Here is a 19,843-nt window from a genome sequence, read left to right as displayed (position 1 = left end):
CTCTCCGCTTATAAATATCCCCGTGCCCGCGCCGGGATCCGCTCGGGCGGCCTCGCTCCCTCCGCCGCTCCCTCTCCCTTCCCCGGGGCTATGTCCGCCCGGCGCGGCGAGGGGGGCAGCGCCGGAGGCTCGCGGCCGCGCGGGGGCTACGGAGCCCGGAACCAGCCCTGCAAGATGCACTTGGGACCCCCGCGGCTGGAAGAATGAGCTTGTCCTTCCTTCTCCTCCTCTTCTTCAGCCACCTGATCCTCAGCGCCTGGGCTCGCGGGGAGAAGCTCCTGGCCCCCAGAGGGCGACCCGGACCGGCTGCTGCTGGTAGGAACCTTGGAGGCTCCGGCGGCGGCAGCACCGCGTCTTCCTCCTCCTCTGCCTCCGCCTCCCCCGCGGCTCCTTCGGGCGGCCGAGGAGGCGGCTCGGAGCAGAGCAGTTTCCAGTGGAGCCCCTCGGGGCGCCGCACCGGCAGCCTCTACTGCAGGGTGGGCATCGGCTTCCATCTGCAGATCTACCCGGATGGCAAAGTCAATGGCTCCCACGAAGCCAATGTGCTAAGTAAGTTGCTCGCTCTCCTAGGAGGGCTGCGGGAGACTCGGGAGGGACGGCCGGTGTTCCCTGGGCCACGGGCACACCTTCCTGAGCCCCGGCCACCGGGACCCAGCTGGTCCTGGAAGCAGCCGGCCGGCCGGCCGGGCTGGGGGAAGATGCGATCCGTGTGGCTCGCGCACGTGAACCCCTCTCGTGGGCACGAGCAATGGCGAGTCTTGGGGCGCAGGTTACCCAGACGTTGGTGCCCAGATAAGCACCTTGTTTCCAGTCTGCCCTAGCCCCAAAGACGAGCTTCCAGCCATGCCTGGAGAGCAACAAAAATCTTCCTTCTCCTCGTCCAATGTCTGCTTACCTTCTGCTTAGGCACCAGGCTAGCATTTTGCATTAGGCATCAAAGTGCAACCCTTCTCCTTTTCCATAACTGAAGTTATTTTCTAACTAGAATTCAATCTCCAGTACCTCTCCTGTCTACCTACTACCATAAACTTGAATTAATATCACATATGTATTTGCATCTATGTATATAGTGTACACACATATGTGTGTATGCATACATCGTGTACATATATACATGTAGAGTGTATGTGTGTGTGTGTATTGGCGCGGAGACCAGGTATTTCTGCTTGGAAGAAGACTGTGATCTGGCAAACTGGACACGTTTAGAGACGCAGACGTGATGAACATTGAAATCATCAACTCCAGAGCTCGATTTAGCAACATTTAGTATTTTGAGACCATGACAACACGTTATTAGGAGAGTGGCCAGCCTTTGGTGTCCAAGGACAATTAGGGGAAAGTTCTGTACTTTAGGAGAACTCCAGAAGAGGTTCAGTTCGGTCTGGGTGCAAATTCTGTAGGACTTAAAAAAAAAAACGAGTTTTAAATTTTCTGAGTTTTCTCTTTAGCTCTCTCCCCCTCTTCCTCCTTTCCCATCTTCTCTTCCCTTCCATCTGCGTTTCCAGATTGTCACAGCCGCTCCTCTGGTTCCCCTCACTGCTTCCAGGCGGTTGAGGGCAAAGATGATCCGGGGCTGCGGGGCTGCGGGCAGGACTGCGGGCATCTCGGTGGGGCTTTTCCTCCTTAGGGCCGGACGGCTCTTGCAGCGGGGCCAGGTCCCCAGACAGAACCACTGCTGGGGCCTTGGAGGTACCCGGGGAGAGCGCAAGCGTGGCCAGGAGACAGCGCTGCGCAGACCTTGCTCTCAGTGGCAGCCTGGCAGCTCCCAGTTGTACCTCCCTTGCTTGGCGTGGAGCAAGTCAGTTGGGGACCGACGACTCTATGTGGCCTAGGCTCCTTCTTACACAGGCTCAGGAGGACCGTGGGCGCCACTGCCGGGCTGATAATCTGGCCGAGGTCTCCGGAGCGGGGCTGGAGTTGCGCGCGTTGGTGAGGTGGGCGGCTGGCAACCTTTCCCCAAGCGTTAAGGGGGCCTGGCGTGGAAGAACTGGCGATTCGTGCTGGGAAAGCAGCAGTTGCCTGCCCGCCCCCTGCGCCTGCCTGGTCTTTCTGGCTGTGCGGTTCCCCAGGCTTTGGCGCACGTGGGGAGGTGGCCTGGAGTGCCCAGCAGGAGGGAAAGCTCCCTTCGCACACCCCAGAGACTCCCAGGGCCTCCTGCGCGCTCCTTAGAGGGTCCTGTTTCCATGGTTCGGAGTTCATTTCATTCTTATCAAACAACTGCCCACCTTTTGGTGACAAAGTGCAAGGTCTGTTGGGGTGAAGGGGAATTTTCTGAGATTTCCACAGTGGCCAGTGTTATGTCTGTTTCGGTATTTCTGTGTGTCCTTCTCATTTGTTCCCACCCAGGTCTTTACTCCCTCAAACAGAGCTTATTCACCACTAGCAGCAATCTTTCCTTCTTCCTCTTACAGGAAAACTTTCCCTGTCCTGCTCTTACTGTAGTCTATGCAGGAAATCAGTACCAACACAGGATAACTTCTGTGTGCCCAGGGAAAGGCCCCAAATTCACAGGCAGCAGGCAGGAGCCCAGGGGGCTCAGAGAATGTGTCTGGAGTGGGTTTTGCTGTGCCAGACATCTCTGGAAGTGAGGCCCATTCCCAAGATATTCACCCCCTTCTCTGCAATGATACCATAAGAGACAAATATTTTTGGAGCTTAGGCCTTGCTAGAGAGGAAGTTGTAGAAAAGCAAAGGATGGGAAATGAGAACAGATTTTTTTAAAAATGCATGCAGGTAAAGACAACCTTGACCACTATCTATTATTTCCAAAGCACATTTGATTTTCAAATCCATATTGAAAGACATCTGTAAGAGAAGAGGGATGTTTCCTTAACGGTGCCTAAATAAAACTTAATTTAACTAACTTTTTCCTAACTCATTCCTTTTTATAATAGCCCTTCAGAATTTAGTCTCTGTGTCTTTCTCACGATTTGCTTTCCTTCACACTCATTCACGCACCTAATACAGGATACCTACCTCACTAGGCATGATATTTTGGTTGCTTTTGTGTTAGTTTTGTTTGTTGGTTTTGCCTTCCATAGACTTTTTTTTTTTCCTCACAGAGGAAGGTATAATTTAAATATACCTTTGTGATGTCTGGAGTGTCCAATACTATACAAAATTTTGCTGCCATTGTTCAATGAAGAATTTATGGAATGTCTTGTGTTTAGCAGGATGGCATGTAGTTTGGAGATTTAAAATGGGTCTCTGCCCTTAGGTAGCTGTGAAAGAGAAACAGAAGCCTGCTAATTGCAGTTGGTCATTTGCCTCTTTGAAGACAGCACTTGCCTTTTTCCTGGCATTCGTGTAAACCAAAGTGTTGCTGATAGATAGTATGTGAGGAAGCATTTGTCTGAGTCTCACAAGAGAGGCTGAGAAAGCTGTGTCAGAGGCCATAGAGGATGCCTCAGTTTGACCTCATCATCTAATTCTATCGCCTGTGAGTTAGCAATCATAGGAAATAGTCTTTTTGTTACAATCCTGCTACTTCAGAAAAGTGTCAAAGCTTTACCACGAAACCACATTGTAATAGATCCTTTTAAGCCCAATAATAATCTGTAACATTTGTCTGATAGAACGAATAAATATATATGTGTTTCACAATTATTTACCAGTTGTGAATAGTTTCTAGTTTCTCCATCAGTTACACGCTGGCCATAGATTTTGAAAACATAATTTGTTTAGTTTAGATGTACCAATTAGTATATTCCTAGCTCCTTTTATACAATAGTTACTCCAAGTTTTAAAGACAGAAAATGGAATCAAGCTCATTGCATAGAAGCCCTTATTATGAGAAAATATTGGGAGAAGATGAAGAAAGATGAATAAGACAAGACAGATGATAAAACACAACTACTACATAGAAACAAAGGGTTTGCTTTAATTTATGTGCTTTCAAGCTCAGTTTCATTATAATGCTTCTGTTGATGGGGCCACTTAAGCAAAGGCAACCAGGTAATTGTCAGTTCAGGAAAGAAAAGTGTAAGTAAGACTATGGCTACATGAAACCAAAGGTTCCACATAAAATATGAAAATCCCAGTGACATATTTTGGCTAACAGAACCATCAGTTTTACTGCTTTTTAAAAAATCTGAATTTGCTATCAATTTTGGTGTCATGAAGGTCCATTAGTCCCCCAAGCCTAGATAGACTAGAATATGTATCTATCTACTGTGTAGAAAAAAGTCAAGTGTAAAAAAAAAAAAATATATATGTGTTACTAATTTAATCAGTGAAGACGGCTACACTGGATATTTCAAGACTCAGATTTGATGGCTTGGCACAGCGTGTCTGCTACTGTATGGATACAAACAGAGAAACTCCACTTGTAAAATATTTTTCTTTGGGAATTTTCAGATGGGTTGTTGAAAGTTTCTGAACACATGGAATATCTATGTTTGTTCTATATTTTATTCACTAAGAAAAGGGAGAAGTTAGTATACGTGTATCAGCCACCATGAATGGAGCCCGATTAAAAAATATGGAGAGGACTAAGTCCAAAATCTACATCTCTGTTTTCTTAAGTGAAGCCAAGTTATGTCATAACGCCTAAGTATCTTTGTGGGTACGTGGCTTAAACAGTGTGTGTATAATCAGAGAGATACCAAGAAATCCTGGCTTCCTTCAACCTAGATGTCAACTCTGTGATTCCAACAAGAGAGAATAATTCTTTCTGTTACGCATTGCCCTCGTCTTCTGATACTCTTAAGTGAGAACACTTTAAGAAAAACAGCACACTGCCATTAGCACTTTAACGTGAATTAATTTACACTGAGCCATCTCCCTGTCCCCCTCCAGCGGGAGAGGACTACAGTGGCAGAAGAGTATTACGTGTCCCTACACGTGTGTACACATGGGGCGTCCTGACGAGGGAAAAGCGAAGTAGTGAGAGGATCAAAGAAGACAGTCCATGGAGCCAACAATCGTTAAGTATCTATGATCTGTGAGACAAACTTAGCCTTCCCCAGGTTTGCTTAGGGATATACTTACTGTCTTGGCACCCATAAAGTGAACTGTTACATTTCCATCAAATTCAATATCCCTGATTCCTAACGAAAGGGTCAGGAAATTACTGAAATTAAAGAAAAAAATCAATGTTAGAGAAATGTTTTGGAGGGTTTATATACGTGTGATTGAATGCACATGGGTTTAAAATATTATGGAGAACTTCTGAATGAATTACCGAGATTTGTCATAGCAAAATCAACAGGCCTGTGGTCTCTTGGGGAGCGGGGCAGGAAGTCGAATTGTGAAGCTTACTGAATCTGCTGCAATAATCTGGAAAACAAGACATTGTGAAATCACTGCTGACATTACTTCGGAAATTATGATCTTCACAGTGTTCCCAGTATTAGGCTATAATTACGTTAAGATTCAGAAGACCAGTACCAAAGTTGTCTGTGTGAAAAATATTTCTTTCATCTAATTTCACCTTTTCTCTCTCTTGCACTTGTCATGTTAAATAGAATGATACGTGTGCATCTGTGTGTGTGTGTGTGTGTGTATTTTTTAAGCTTTCAGTTAAATATAATTTTCTTAAAGTTATAAAATCCTTTCATTCTCAGACAATGCATCATTTTTTATCCTGGAACTTACAAGAAAATAAACCATGCAATACGTAACAAAATAATGACACTCTCACATATATTATTTCATCTTTTAAAAATTCATTGCAATGCAAATTGTGTGTAACATATATACGCAGAAATCCAGTGTGTTGAGATAGAAGTTAAATGAGTCAAAATGGGTCTTTCTTAAAAAATAGCATATGTTAGTTGTCAGAAACTAATGGTTTACTTAGGCAAAGCAATAGGATTTCCATTAAACAAATATTTATAAAGCCTTTTCATCTTAACATGTTTAAAGTTGGCATGCAAAACCATATAATTATGAGAATTTTATCTTTATACTACCATGTATGTATTTTTTATTAATATACAGTAGATTTGCATTTACAAAACCAGATAGTTTTCCAGAGAATGGCATGAAAAACCCAGAACCATGAGTAAACTGACGGAAAGATACAACCAGGTCTCTTCTACCAACTCCATGGTGTCTCTTTTGTGTCTCTCATTCCACACTTGTACTATTTCTCATGTTCTCCCCTTGTCGTTTTCGAACACACAAGTTTATACAGTATTCACAATCATATCCCCCATCTCCTAAATATTTAAAAGCATTAATGCTGTTCTCAATGTTATTCTGTAATTCTGATAGAAATATAACTTTGTATCAGATGTTCTAGGCCTGCTTCAGTAATGTTATTATAACCTGTGACACCATGTAGTGTATTTCACTTGACAAAGCCTTCGGAGCACTTTGGTACCACTTGATAAAATAATAATGCTTCTAAACCTGTGGGTGTGTATCACATTCAAATACTTTTTATAGTGAAGTCTATCATAAACAGCATTTGGAAAACATTTTGAAGGAAAGGATTTATGAGACACCAGCTTATTTAACAGTTTCCTTCTAAAATAAAAAGTACTTTATAACAGTTTTTAATTTTTTGTTTTTCAATTAAGAAATTGGTAGCTACAGTTTCCCTGAGATATGTTTTCTTTACCCTGAGCTCAGAACATTTATTTTTAAAAATATTATTCAGTTATCCTTTTTTATGAACTTTTTGATCAAGTATTTTTAAGAAATCAAATTGAATAAATGTGCAGCAGTATTTACTGTAATTATAGATGTTAGCTCACATTGTGCAATGTAAGTGCTCAATACAGTTATATATATGTATTATAAAATATTTCTTTTTTTGTAAGTTGAATAACATTGTATGTACTTTAAAAACTACAGGGAGAAATTTCTATTTCAAGAAAAATTTGGTGAATTTCTCTATTCGGCAGTGTCCTATTGAGATATCCTAATACCAATGCTTAGAATATTATAGATTTAAATGTTGAGATGTTCTCTTTTCCTTCCCGCCTCCCTTTCTCTCTTTCCTTTGTTTCTTTCTAGAATTGATCCTTTTTTAGCTCTGGTGAACTATATTATTTTGCTTTTTTTTTTTTTTTGGCAATTTTATGTAGTCAAATAACGACAACATGCTTTTCTCTGTTCATATAACAGTATATATGAATTTATGATAAATAAGCCAGCTTTCCAATGATATGCAGACTATGAATTTTACCTTCTTAAAAGATTCTACGAACTGTGATTCTCTTGACCTAGTGGAGCTGGACTTTGAATTACTGTAGGAGACAGAGGGATATTGACTCGATAATGCTAACTATGAAATACAAAATATAAACAATAATGTAATAAAATACCTCGTTAAATTTTGTTCCAGGAAATGGTTCAAAATGCAAGCTGTCCCAAAGCATAATCCATTAAACACTTCACTGAACCAATAATCCTGAGTTATTTATAGGGCTTTCAGTATCTTATTATATGTAATTTTTAAATGAACTTCTCACTAAAAGATTGAGTATGGTGTATATTTATTTGTAACTACTACTATAATCATGACGATCAGAGAAGAGGGATTTACTTCATGTAAATAGGTATTATATTCCAAGCTTTCAAACAGTTTATAGTAGTCGTGAGTATAGAATTTATGTGCTTGTATATTAAAAGGAGTGTAGTATCTTGTATGGAAAAACAGTGGATGAGAATTATTTTAAAAACATTCAGAAAAAATGTCTTTTTAATTCCTTTAGAACTTGAAAAGATTTGATTGTCAAACATTGTTTACTAAAGGGCAACTTATTACTTATCAAAAAATAAAATTATTGATTAAGCAGATTCAAGTTTTTGAGTCTGGAAATTAATAATTTTAAATGAACACTTGAATGCTAGCCTTTTGTTTTTTTACATAGTGAATGTCATGAAAAATAAGGACGTTAATACTAAGTTTTTTCTTTAATCACAGTAATAAAGAATGGAAAGAATCTATGTAGAAATTTAATTCTTCACACTGATATATAGAAGAGTCTGTGTTTTATTTTGGGATTTCTGTCATCCTAGGTATTTTGGAAATATTTGCTGTGTCTCAGGGGATTGTAGGAATACGAGGAGTTTTCAGCAACAAATTTTTAGCGATGTCAAAAAAAGGAAAACTCCATGCAAGTGTAAGTAGAACCACTTTATATTTGTTAAAGGTGTTACGGAGATTTTACATTTGTAAAACCTAACGAAGTAATTTTCCAAATTGGTAGATAAAATGGACAATTTGCCCGAGAAGTTAATTTTTTTTTTGTATAAAGTTACATGTACATTTAACCAAGAGAATTTTCTGTGTTTCTGTAAGCAATCATTTAAATATTTTGTTTACTTGGGAAGATATTAGAGTGTTTACAAAAAGTTTTAAGGGTAAACGTATTTGGAAATAGTGTGCTCAAAGTGGTTGCCCTGGTTTATTTCATAGAAGTTGCCCAAATATGAAGTATTAGGGCAATGATATATTACATAACATTTTAAATTTACATGTTTATGGTGATTGTGTGTATTTTTAGTAGATGAGGCTCTAATTTAATTTTACAAGCTACTCATGATGTCAAAAATTGGATCTCAGTAATATGACATATGTTCATATTAACAAGTAGGGAGGGAAGAAACCAGTAATTAGAAAACTCTGACCTTCACAGAGAAATTTTATTTGATAAATTTGAAGAATTTTTGTCTTGTATTTTTGTCACATTAAAAAAATGACTTTGTAATACTATGAAGACTAATTTTGCACTTTTAAAAATTTCCTCAGACTTCTTACACATTTTGTAATCAATTTACAAATTACTTATATCTTATTTTATGAAAATGCTCATTACCTGGGAAATATTAAAATATTTTAAGATAGTAAGATATATTTAACTTAGTTTTCCCACTTATAGATTCTGTTTGCTTGTATTAGTATGTACGCAGAGCACGTAAAAGTGATTTATGCTTTTTCTGTGTTGTACTAAGTTTCTTCACATTATGTCATTTAAAAAAGTAATTATTCTTTAAAGTTAGTTCTTTAATCCTTACTCCCCTTAGTTGTTGCTAAGTAAATTTATTGAGACATCACTTTTTCAATTTTCAATGTATGTAGCAAGTTTTAATTGAATGTAATCAATTGAAACTTACTATTTATGATTTTTATTTTATAGACCTTTACAAAATTCAGTGAGAATTCCACTTGGTTCAATGTGTAAGACTGTAACAATTTTCTTTTCCTTAACAACTAAAGGTGATTTGTTAATACCCTTTGGAAGAGACAGTAGAGTTTGAGCAATTTCCATAATTTTTTTGAGGATTAAATGAGATAAGACACAAAGTGTTTAGAATTATATTTGGTACATTGCAAATGCTCATTAATATTGCCTATTATTATATGGTAATAATATAAGTATAATAAACTACTAAAACATCAGTTTATTAAGACAAATGGAAAACCTTTGTTAAACTCTTTAATCACCCATTGCAAGAACTATAAAATGATTTACCTATTTCATTTTCTGAGCTGGTTATTATACTGTTGCAAGCTATAATATAGTATTCATAAACATAATGCTGTATGATTTTTTATTTATTTTAAGGGACAAAATTTTGCATCACTGTGAAAAAGTAGGACATCTTATTAGAAAATAATATTTAATTTTAAAAAAATCCACCTTTAAGACAGAAAACAATGATTAAACACATCAGAACAGAACAACTTTTCCTCAGTCTACTTTAAATGTGTAAAAGATTGAAACACCTTCAAAATCTAACCACCATAACAATACACAATGTATGTAAAGGAACTTTCTCTTATTGGTTTGTTTTGGGTGAAAATCTTAACGTTTAAAATGATCTGATTTATGCCCTAGCGCATGCAAAAAATAGACTAAACTTGGCCCAGCTTAAGGGTAATTGCCGCAGAAAGTGGTGTGTTACAAATGGATGCCAATTAGAAAGGTCAAACTGAGAGGTTAAGATACATGATTCCTCTGTCAAATGCAAGTAACAAATTTCTAGAAATTTGACCCAAATGTCTGAGGATGGCTGGCTGAAATAATGCAGATAATGCAAAAACAGTATCTGTTATTCCTTCTCATCTTGGCAGGCTAAAGTTATTTCATGGAATAATGACTTTTAAACAGGACAAAGCAAGTCTTGCTCTTGTCACTCACTGAAGCTCTTTGATATAAAAGTCATTCTGATGACTTTGAGCTGAATGGTAGATAAAAAATTAAGCCCTACGATTATGTGGATTCTTTTTAAACCAATTGTCCACGTCCACTTCCTCTTATCTGAGCTTTTATCAGCACTTTTTCTTCAGGTGAAAACCTAATTAAATTATAAAGTGATTTATTTTTAAAGAAGTCGAATTTAGAAATAGTATTAATGCCAGCAATTATCGGTTTTGTGCCCAGATGATTTCTTTCCTGTTTTCAGTTTCTAGTTAAACATGTTGGGAAATGGTTCTTGTATCTCTAAACATGATTTTTTGATTGAGTTTTGATTTTACAACTTTACATCATCACCAAAAAGGCTAAAAACTTTTACACGTTTAGAATTAGATGTGTAATTTGTGAGTTCCTTTAAATTAATAATTGTGCAGAGGCATTTAAAGAATACCTTTGGGAGCCCAGGAGTTCAAAATCAGCCTGGGCAACATAGCGAGACCCCATCTATAAAAAAAATTTAAAAATTAGCGGGTTGTGATGGCGTGTGCCTGTAGGGCTCAATACTTGGGAGGCTGAGCGAGGAAGATCACTTGAGTCTGGGAGCTGGAGGTTGCAGAGAGCTGTGAGCACTGCACTCCCATCTGGGTGACAGAGTGAGACCCCGTCTCAACAAAAAAAAAAAAAAAAAAAAAAAATGGAGTACCTTTAGGTTTCTAGGTACAAAGTAAATGTAAACTAAAAATGTAAAATATTCATATAATTCTAGAGAAAGTAATCCTCTGCTGTACTGAGAAATATTCAGGGATAATTGTAGATTTTCAATGTGGTTTTTATACTAACAATCAGAATATTAAAAATTAGTTATTCGGCAGAGATAATGCAATTTCATAGTTTTTTAATAGCTCTTTCACTCACATTATCTCATTAGATAATGAGATGAGAAAAGAGTCTCAGAGATGTTAAATTATTTTCGCAAGGTTACACAGTTAACAAGTGATTAAACCAGAACTGTATCCTCTTAGAAATTTTCTCTCTCTTTCTTTTTAAATGCTATAGTGCCTGGTAGGTAAAAGTTAGCTTGAAAGAAGATATTAAATTTTGTTTGGAACCAATGAAATTGTTTTCAACTATCATTTTATAGGAATTAATAAGTGCATGACTTAATATTTTCATATTACTTGTAAAAAATGAATGCTGTGGCCATCCTTAGAATATTTATAGCACTTTATTTAAGGGTTATTTTAGATTGGTACAGTTGCAAATTTCCCCTTTACTTTCTAGTTGCCTCTCTTTCTCTCTGATTCAGAGCATTTTTCTTTTGACTGTCTTCTTTTGCTACCTCCCTCTGTGCCTCAAGGACTTCATTTAAGAGTCTGGAAAAGAGGGGATGTCTCCCCACAGAACTTATCACAGCCTTTTGCAAATGTTGGCTATTCAATGTGATGAGGAGTTGCTTAGGGAAACCCTCCTCTCAAAAACATTCAAAACAGAAAAGAAAGAGATCTGTTTTGTTCACAAAAATCTTCATCGCCGGTGGACACAGAGATGGCAAACTGAAATCGCCGCCCACGGCAGTTAGATTCAGGCAGCATTTGATGCTGATTTCATTTTTGTGCTATGTTTGTTAATTCCGTAAGAAAAGTTTTATTTAAACTTCAGCCGCCTAAATGTGCAGGGCTCCTGTACTCATTCAAACCCCTGATGTGCATGAAGCTCTCCTTTAGTCGAAATGCACAATGCAGTCAGAGGACCACCAGGCAGGCTTTTCCAGCATTCTCTACAAGGATGGGGGTGTCTGGTCTTCTCTGTGTCAAAATGTGTCAGGAATCTTGGACACTAGGAGGAGATTGTGGCTTCCCAAAGAGCCACGAGGCTTGGTCAGAGCCGGCGGTGGCCTCTGCTGCCTTAACACATGCCCCTGCCAGGCCCTTTCCGAGACCGGGTGCCCTTCTCTTTCCGTCTGTGCCTGCTCCCTCCTCGGTTCGGTTCGGTGTCCTGTTTGAAAGTCCCCGAGGGAACCTTTCTGGATGTATCTGCGGTGGGTCCAGATACAAGACTGAAAGACCTGCAGTGTCTGACCGGGCGGGAGACGCAGGTGGATTTGCCCCGGGGGGCTGAATCCCACTCCCCGACTTTCTCGCTATGTCATTGTGCTTTGTCCTCCTGCTCCTTGGTTTTGTCAATTATGAAAGGAGGAAAATTAAGGCAACCATCTCTTGTGATGGTTAAGTGTCTGAAACAAGATAACACATGCAGAACACTTAGAATACTGCCCGGAAAGTGTTCGGCGCTTACTGCTAAAACAGATCTTCCAGAATGTGCTCCCAGGCAGCTGTTGGATGATCCTCAGTTACTTTCTTTCTGATTCTGGGGTCAGGCAGCTGTGACCCTTCAGTTATTCAGACCGGTCCCATATTCTATTTATCACTGACCTCTTTTCCCTCGGGTCCAAACTTTGTTGTGCCCAGAGGAGCCCCTTATCTTCTGGGCTTTCCTTTCTCCAAGGGACCCAATTTGAAAGCAACATTTTCAGCCTAAAACTTGATTTCCTACGGGAAGAATCTTACAAGTTTTTCAAAGCCCCATCGTCCATCTTGGTCTCACCCTAAAATATGTAAATCCGAGGAAAGGTGGTTTATCGTGTGTTCTTCAATCGTTTCGTAAGGTGTGCGTGATAGCTCGTCGTCTGCCAGGGAAAACGTGTCCGCTTATTTTAAAGATCCAGAGAGAAGCATGTGGTGGAATTATTTTTGTTTCTCAGGGTTTTAGGGGATCATGTTTGGAAGGAGAGCTAATTGCAGAGTTTACGAAACAGGCCTGGAATGCGTGTGCTTGATCAGCCCTGAGCAAGGACTAGAACGTCCTCCTTTCCTGGTTTTGGAGGTGCCAGCTGGCTTGCCCGGGAGGGGAGACGGGACTGGCCTTCCTGTGCTGGGGGGGGGGCACAGTGGCGAGGAGTCAGCAGCCCCTCAGGACAGGGGAAAGGGAGGCTCCAGTAATACTCATCATCGTCTTTAAACAATAACTTGGTAATAAGCACTCCAGTCTCACGAGCTGTGTCAAGGCATTTGAGTAGAAACTTCCCTTGCCCTCCAAAAGCTTTCAGTTCACGTAATAAAATCCAATGTCTAGTAATTCAGGCAGAAAAATGGGTTCGGGCTCTGTCTTTGCAGTAAATGCCAGTTTTCCCTTGATTTTGCGCTATGTGAGTCTGGCCGGAGGGCTTGTTTTCTTGAGGGAGTCTGGGGGTGATGAACCGACTTGTAGCTTCAGAGATCCATCTCAGCCTCAGGCTAGAGGTGGTGTTCTGCTTCTCTGACGATTTGGGGGTGGCGCTGGTTCATCAGCATTTTACCACGGAACAACTTGAGAGTCAGGAAGACTGTACAAACACCCGGGAGACAGCCCTGGTTTGCGTGGTGCTGTGGAAAGAGCCTCAGTCTAGGAATCAGAAGATGAGATTTAAGTCACAGGCCTCTCCTGGAACCTGATAAATGTGGGGTATGAGATGGATCATTTTCTTTATCTTTCCGACTGAAAAATCAGATAATGGTGTCCTCACAGTAGTCATGGAATGGCTGTGAGAATTAAGTACATGCAAACCGCCTGGCACACGGGAGCCTGTGCCAGCCCAGCTTCGCAGCGTTCCTAAGGGCCCCGGGGAGAAAGCTCCAGCCTTACACCCGGGGAGAAAGCTCCAGCCTTACACGGTGTTTCCTGTGTTCCTCCTGGTGTAGCCTACGTCACCTGCAGCAAAATCACACGGGCCGGGCAAAGGCAATTTAACCAAAGCGTTGGTACCCCCTTAATATTCTGGAAAAAAGAAATCACACGGGTTGCTGGCTACTGATACAAGTGCAGGGTCTCGCCTCAGACTCACTAAAACAGTCTCCGGAGGCAGGGCCTGGGGAATGCGTGTTGTGAGCTGGCTCTCTGAGTGATTTCAATTCCTGACGTTAGGAGGGACGACCCCGTGGCTGGTGTTCCCTACTCTCTGACTGTGGGTTGGTTATTTTAAACACCAGCACGTGTATTTCCTGGGTGGCTCGGTGTGGAGAACTGAGATGCAGGACAAATGTCCAGCGCTGGGCAGACGTGTGGCCGTGTCTTGCGGACAGCGTGGCCGGGCTGCCGCTGGCCCGTGGGGGCTGACACGGGACAGAGTAAACGGTGGCCGCGGGTGGGTGCACCCTGCCCTGCACCAGGGCGCAGCCACGCCCAGTGACCAGGGTTTAGCCCCGTGGGTGAGGGTGGGGATGGGACGAGGGAGGGAACCGGGATGGTGCTCCCAGCAGCGAAGCTTAGCTCAGAGCCCAGTTTGATCTGCGACTTATGCGGTCTATACTGACATTTTAGTTATGTAATGACATTTAAGTCTGTAACGACATCTTAATTATTTAGACTGGGTGAATTATTTCTTCACTTCGTAAGGTTTTTCAGGAGAAAGAGGCAAACAGTGTGAAATAAAGAATTAAAATTGATTCAATACCCACAGACTCCAAGGTTTACACTGGTTTCAGTTCAAACTCACTCTCACCTCTAGACTTCATACGCCAGGCATTTACCTCCATGGTAGCACGTGGTGAGAATCGGTACCTACAGAGCCTCATTTCATTCACTGCAAGACCCTCAATGGTCACAGAACGTGATATTTACTCAGGAACAAACTATGAGAAGAGTTTTTTTTAAACAGTATAATTTCATAAAGAATTTTCTTTTTGGTTTAATAGACCCTCTGTTTAACTTCAATTTGGCAGAGTTAGTCTTTTCTGGAATATTCCAGTTAATCAAAACTTGGCTTTTTTGGAACTGAACTTGACCCTCTTTTAAACATCCCCTTGTTTAATATGAATTCTCCACTGTGAGAAGACACGACAAGAGCCAAAACAGTGTTCCTTTAATGAGACAGTTCTTATTTCCCTTAATAGCAGTGTGGTTCCCCTCCTTGAAATAATCTGGATATTCAAGCAAGAATAGTTTATTTGTTTAAGTTTTTTTTTGTGTGTGTGTGTCAATTATGAGTATACTAAACTACATAGAATTAGGTGATTTGACCATTTCATTGTCATTTTGTGATTATGGCTGGCTGAATGTAACTTGTTTTTACGCTTGCAAGATCAAGGAGAAATTAAAGAGAAAAACACTGATAATTCAAGTCCACAAACAACCCGGGCAAAACCATGCCTGTCTTGTTCTCCACTGTAAAAGTGGCAACTAGCACACTATCCGGCATGTGATACGCAGTCAATAAACATCTGTCAAATAAATTAGTGAACAAAGGAATCTGAAGCAAAGGTAGGGATTTTCTTTATAAGCACCTTAGTGATTGCTTTCATCGTAGTAGCTGGCGGTGGGAGGGCAATGAAATGAGGAAGTCCTGACGGGTTATTTGAAATTCGATTCACCTTTCTACTTCACACCTTAACTGTAAAAAAAAAAAAGTCTGTACATCCACTTCATTTTTTCTAGGGAAAAATGCAGTTCCATTGTTTTAAAAAGTCTATATTTTATTAAAGGACTTCAAGGAAATTTTAAAAATAAAAATTAGCCTGGAAAATTTATCATCCAAAGTTGTCTAATGGTAAATATATATACTTTGGTACCTGTAGCTAAGACCTGTGTTGCTTTGTGACTTGCTGCTGTAAAGACACCCCGGGTGTGGTGTGACGTGCAGATACGCGTAGAGTAGGGTCACCATCTTGTCTGAGGAAGGCTGGAAATGCCGGCAGGGACAGTAGATCCTTCAAGAAGAAACTGGATCTCCTGATGAAAAAATTTGCTGAAATGTTTGTTTCGCATGGTTCTGTTCCATCATAGCCTGGAAAATTTTTCAGACAAAACATTAAATTGGAAGTCAATTAGGAAAGCCAAAACAATCTGACTGCCTCTACTCATGTTTTAGTGTAGGATTTAGAACAGCTGAGGGGCTGCGTGTTGTGTGTGGTTTTTGGGACTCTGGACATTTCTACCTTGTGTAACAGTTGGGTGACCCTCGGAAAAATCCACCTCCTTAAAAGACCCCCCCTTTAACAAAAACTTTAGAATATGAATCTTGAGGAGGAAAGGAGAAAGTTTCTAGATGAAATAATTTTAGGGGGTGGGATGGGTGGATTTTCACTCATATGAGAGACCCTAAAATGGAATTGATGTAGTTTTTTTTTTTTTTAATATGCTCTGGGGTGTCCACAAGCATATCTGACAGCTACGTCCATTAAAAAGTGACATTTTCTTTCTTTATTTTCTTGGACACTGTTGGGGCAAAAAGGGTTAAGCGATGAAGTACACTTTAAAAACCTAACTTTGTCAACATTGAATAAAGTGATCACTGCTATTTTTGTGAAATAGAGACAGAAATTAGGTCACGGTAAAATGTGTTGTGTCTATTTTTAAATATCATTCAAATGATTTTTAAAATGTATTTTCAGGAAAAAACATCTGAGGTGGGGTAAATATATACCTGCTACTCTTTTTGATGAAATGTTCCACAGCTTTCTAACATGCTTATTATCCTTTTACAGAGCCAGAAACATTCCAGGTGACTATAGCTTTTATTTTAAAATAAAACTTCTGGATGATCTAATTAAACAGGAAAGCCTTTCTAAGAGCTAAGCAGCCTTAGACAAATCTACATTTAACTTGTAAGGAAGACGTTTTGGAAATAGGAACAATAAATGTGTGATCTTCTCAAGTGATGTCAACATGGCAGCCTTGGCCTGAACACAGGTTGGCAGGTTGTAAGGCAGGATTAAAGGATGCCGGGCATAGAAGGTGGCTCTTTCAAACACCTGCCTTCAGCCTGCTCCAGATCGAACCCAGAGATTCACCAGTAGACTTGTGGAAGATCTACACATATAGCTTCATCGCCCCAAATAAAGAGCTTTATTGATTGAACTACACTTAAATGTAAATGAGTAAACTGTTGTACGTGAGATGAACGTGTTGTTGGAGATGCTCTGATTTTCGTTGTCTTCCGATACTGTCAGTCCTTTGCACAAGTCAAAAATTCCATGTGGACGTCAACAGAGGATCTAGGCAGATGGCCTTGCAGCATTTGGACTTTCAGATTCGTGTTGTAATTTGTATTCCAGAGAAAAGGTTGACATTGTTAGAAAAAGCAAGGGGGGGGGGGGAAGGCCCTTTTATTCCACTGTAGGACCTCTTGTTCTGATATAGAAGTGTACAGCTTTTAGTGCTTTTATATATACGGGACACAGTATTTGGGATTCTCAGGACTATCAGGAATTCTGTACAAATCATGCTCCCTAAAACTGTGAAACCTGGTAGTTTGGGCTAGCACAGAAATTCTTAATTATTTTGAGTTTGATGAAAGCTACAGATCCCTCCCCTAGAAAAGCATTTTGATTCTCACAGTAGCCCTATGGGTGTAAAGCTCATGGGTAAGGAGCCTAAAGCTAAGAGCTTAGATGGCAAAGTCGGTGTTGACGGCATGTTGGACTCCAAGCTCATGCTCTCCCCCATTCTCCGATACCACATTCCTTCGAATTCCGCAACACGGACAAGCTAAGCTTTTCCAGAGCTGCTACTGGCCGATTTTGTCAGCCTCACCTCTTCTTACTTCCCCAGCATCCTAAGTGGAAGTCACACTGCACTACTTACCAGTATTCGCAAGTGTCCTGCTGACCTTGGAACACATCCTTCCTGCTCCCTGAAAATCCTTTCTCGTTTTACCTGCCTTCCTAATTCCCAGTTGTATTTGAAGACTCAGCTTAAATGTCACCTTTTCTAGGAAGACTTCCCTGCCCTCCTCCCTGCCACTTGCACCCTCTCAGTTGCTCTCTCTCTACGCTGTCATTGTACACTCTGCATACGGCTGTCATGGCACTGTTTCTCAGGCTGCACTGTGATGGACATCTACTCGTCCGCTTTTCTGCTCTTCTGTGAGCATTTCAAGGGCAGATATTGTGTGTGTGTGTGTGTGTGTGTGTGTGTGTGTGTAAGATCAGGCTGAATTGTTTCTTGTGACTCCACTGACTCTTTTTCTTGGCATCAAATATACTCTCTTGTATTACTTAAGTGAAGATGCATGTTTTCCCAAAGAATCCCAACACAGGCAATAGTAATGGGGCCACCTGCTACCACCTCTCAGCAGCATGAATCACACTGATAACATTGAAAAGTACATGCTTGTTGCAAAAGAATGATTTGACCCTATTCCTCTGAACATGACTTTACGTTTTATAGGCAATTATCTCTTACTAATATTTATTTATTTTCTTAGTGACTTAGGAAAATAAATCTTACGTTAAAAGATTTTTAAACTATACGTTTCCACATATTTTAAACACAGTCACAGTATTTAAATGCATTAAGAATTCTGTTTATCATTTTTATATACATTGATACTATGTTGCCAAGTATGTAGTGAATTGAAATCAGTGTTGTAAAGATGAATGAAGTAGAAATATAGAAAAAAAAAACCCAATAATTTTAAAGCAGCTTTAAAAGAAGCAAATATAACTTTATAAAAGAGAATGAAGTTGTAAGGACAGGGATCAATAGAATTCTTGGTTTTTCTTTTTGGTATCAGACCTCATATTTTATCTTATGCTGAAACTAGTATCCCAATTTAAATTTTCTCTTTTTTCCCCCCCTGCAGGCCAAGTTTACAGACGACTGCAAGTTCAGGGAGCGATTTCAAGAAAACAGCTACAACACCTACGCCTCGGCGATACACAGGACTGAGAAGACGGGGCGGGAGTGGTACGTGGCCCTGAACAAAAGGGGGAAAGCCAAGCGAGGGTGCAGCCCCCGGGTGAAGCCCCAGCATGTCTCTACCCACTTTCTACCGAGATTCAAGCAGTCGGAGCAGCCGGAACTCTCTTTCACGGTTACTGTCCCTGAAAAGAAAAAGCCACCTAACCCCATCAAGCCAAAGGTTCCCCTTTCTGTACCTCGGAAAAATCCCAACACAGTGAAATACAGACTCAAGTTTCGCTTTGGATGATGTCCATCCTGGCCTTGTGAGAAACAGCTCTTTCCCCTCAGGAGTGTCTATGACGACAAAACTTCAGACCCAGCTTGAGCTGTCCTTACGCTGTATCGAAGTCAGGTCCTTTGTTTCAGTTTGACTGAAGCAAAGATGTTTTTTGATAGGAACAGAACTGGAATTCTTAGCATCCGTACAGGGAACACACTGCTTCATTTCAGGAAGACATAAAGCCTTTTGCTTTGTGCTTCCATGGAAGGGATATTTAGAACTCTGTATTTTCAGAAAGCGAAATAACATGGACTATGTATTTTTCTGACTTTTACAGATCAACCTGAAAGAACATTCATGATACATTTTTTTATTTTTGGTTTCCAAAGAATATTTTGATGCAGATAAAATATTTTATTAACTTTTGTTTTTCGGGAATTTTTTTTTTTTTTTTTGGTTTTTTAAAAGTACCTCTGCATTGAGCATATTTTCTTACTTTTATTATTTTAATTAATACAACATAAGCAATCATCTTAATGCTGTTAATGAACTATAAATGTGTTTATAGCCCATTTGTAACATGTGGAATTCATTTGCATTTTTCCTATTCACTGCACTTTTTTTCTTGTTGTTTTTTTTAGCCATACCTCAGATACTATAAGTTTGGTTCTACATTTTAAAATGTTTAAATCCTCTTCCACAGTACCAAAGGCTCAGCTTGGATTTGTGTGTATGTTTGTGTAAAGTCATGACATTATGTGGAGTCCTACCCCTTGGGTAGCTGGGCTATTATAATGGGTTAGAAGCAGGA

The 19,843-nt window shown here is 40.2% G+C and overlaps 1 protein-coding gene across 1 annotated transcript; it reads left to right on the top strand.

Moving 5' to 3' along the window:
- The first annotated feature begins 203 nt into the window (after positions 1–203).
- Positions 204–19,059, top strand: FGF5 (fibroblast growth factor 5). Its single transcript, XM_069485573.1, has 3 exons — positions 204–549; positions 7,972–8,075; positions 18,712–19,059. The coding sequence occupies exons 1-3, from the start codon at positions 204–206 to the stop codon at positions 19,057–19,059; spliced, it is 798 nt and encodes a 265-aa protein (XP_069341674.1).
- The last annotated feature ends 784 nt before the right edge of the window (positions 19,060–19,843 follow it).

This window comes from Eulemur rufifrons, chromosome 13, assembly GCF_041146395.1.
Source record: "Eulemur rufifrons isolate Redbay chromosome 13, OSU_ERuf_1, whole genome shotgun sequence".
NCBI classification, from domain to species: Eukaryota; Metazoa; Chordata; class Mammalia; order Primates; family Lemuridae; genus Eulemur; species Eulemur rufifrons.
The sequence above is the reverse complement of the archived record's forward strand: the minus strand, read 5'-3'. Positions and strand labels throughout refer to the sequence as shown.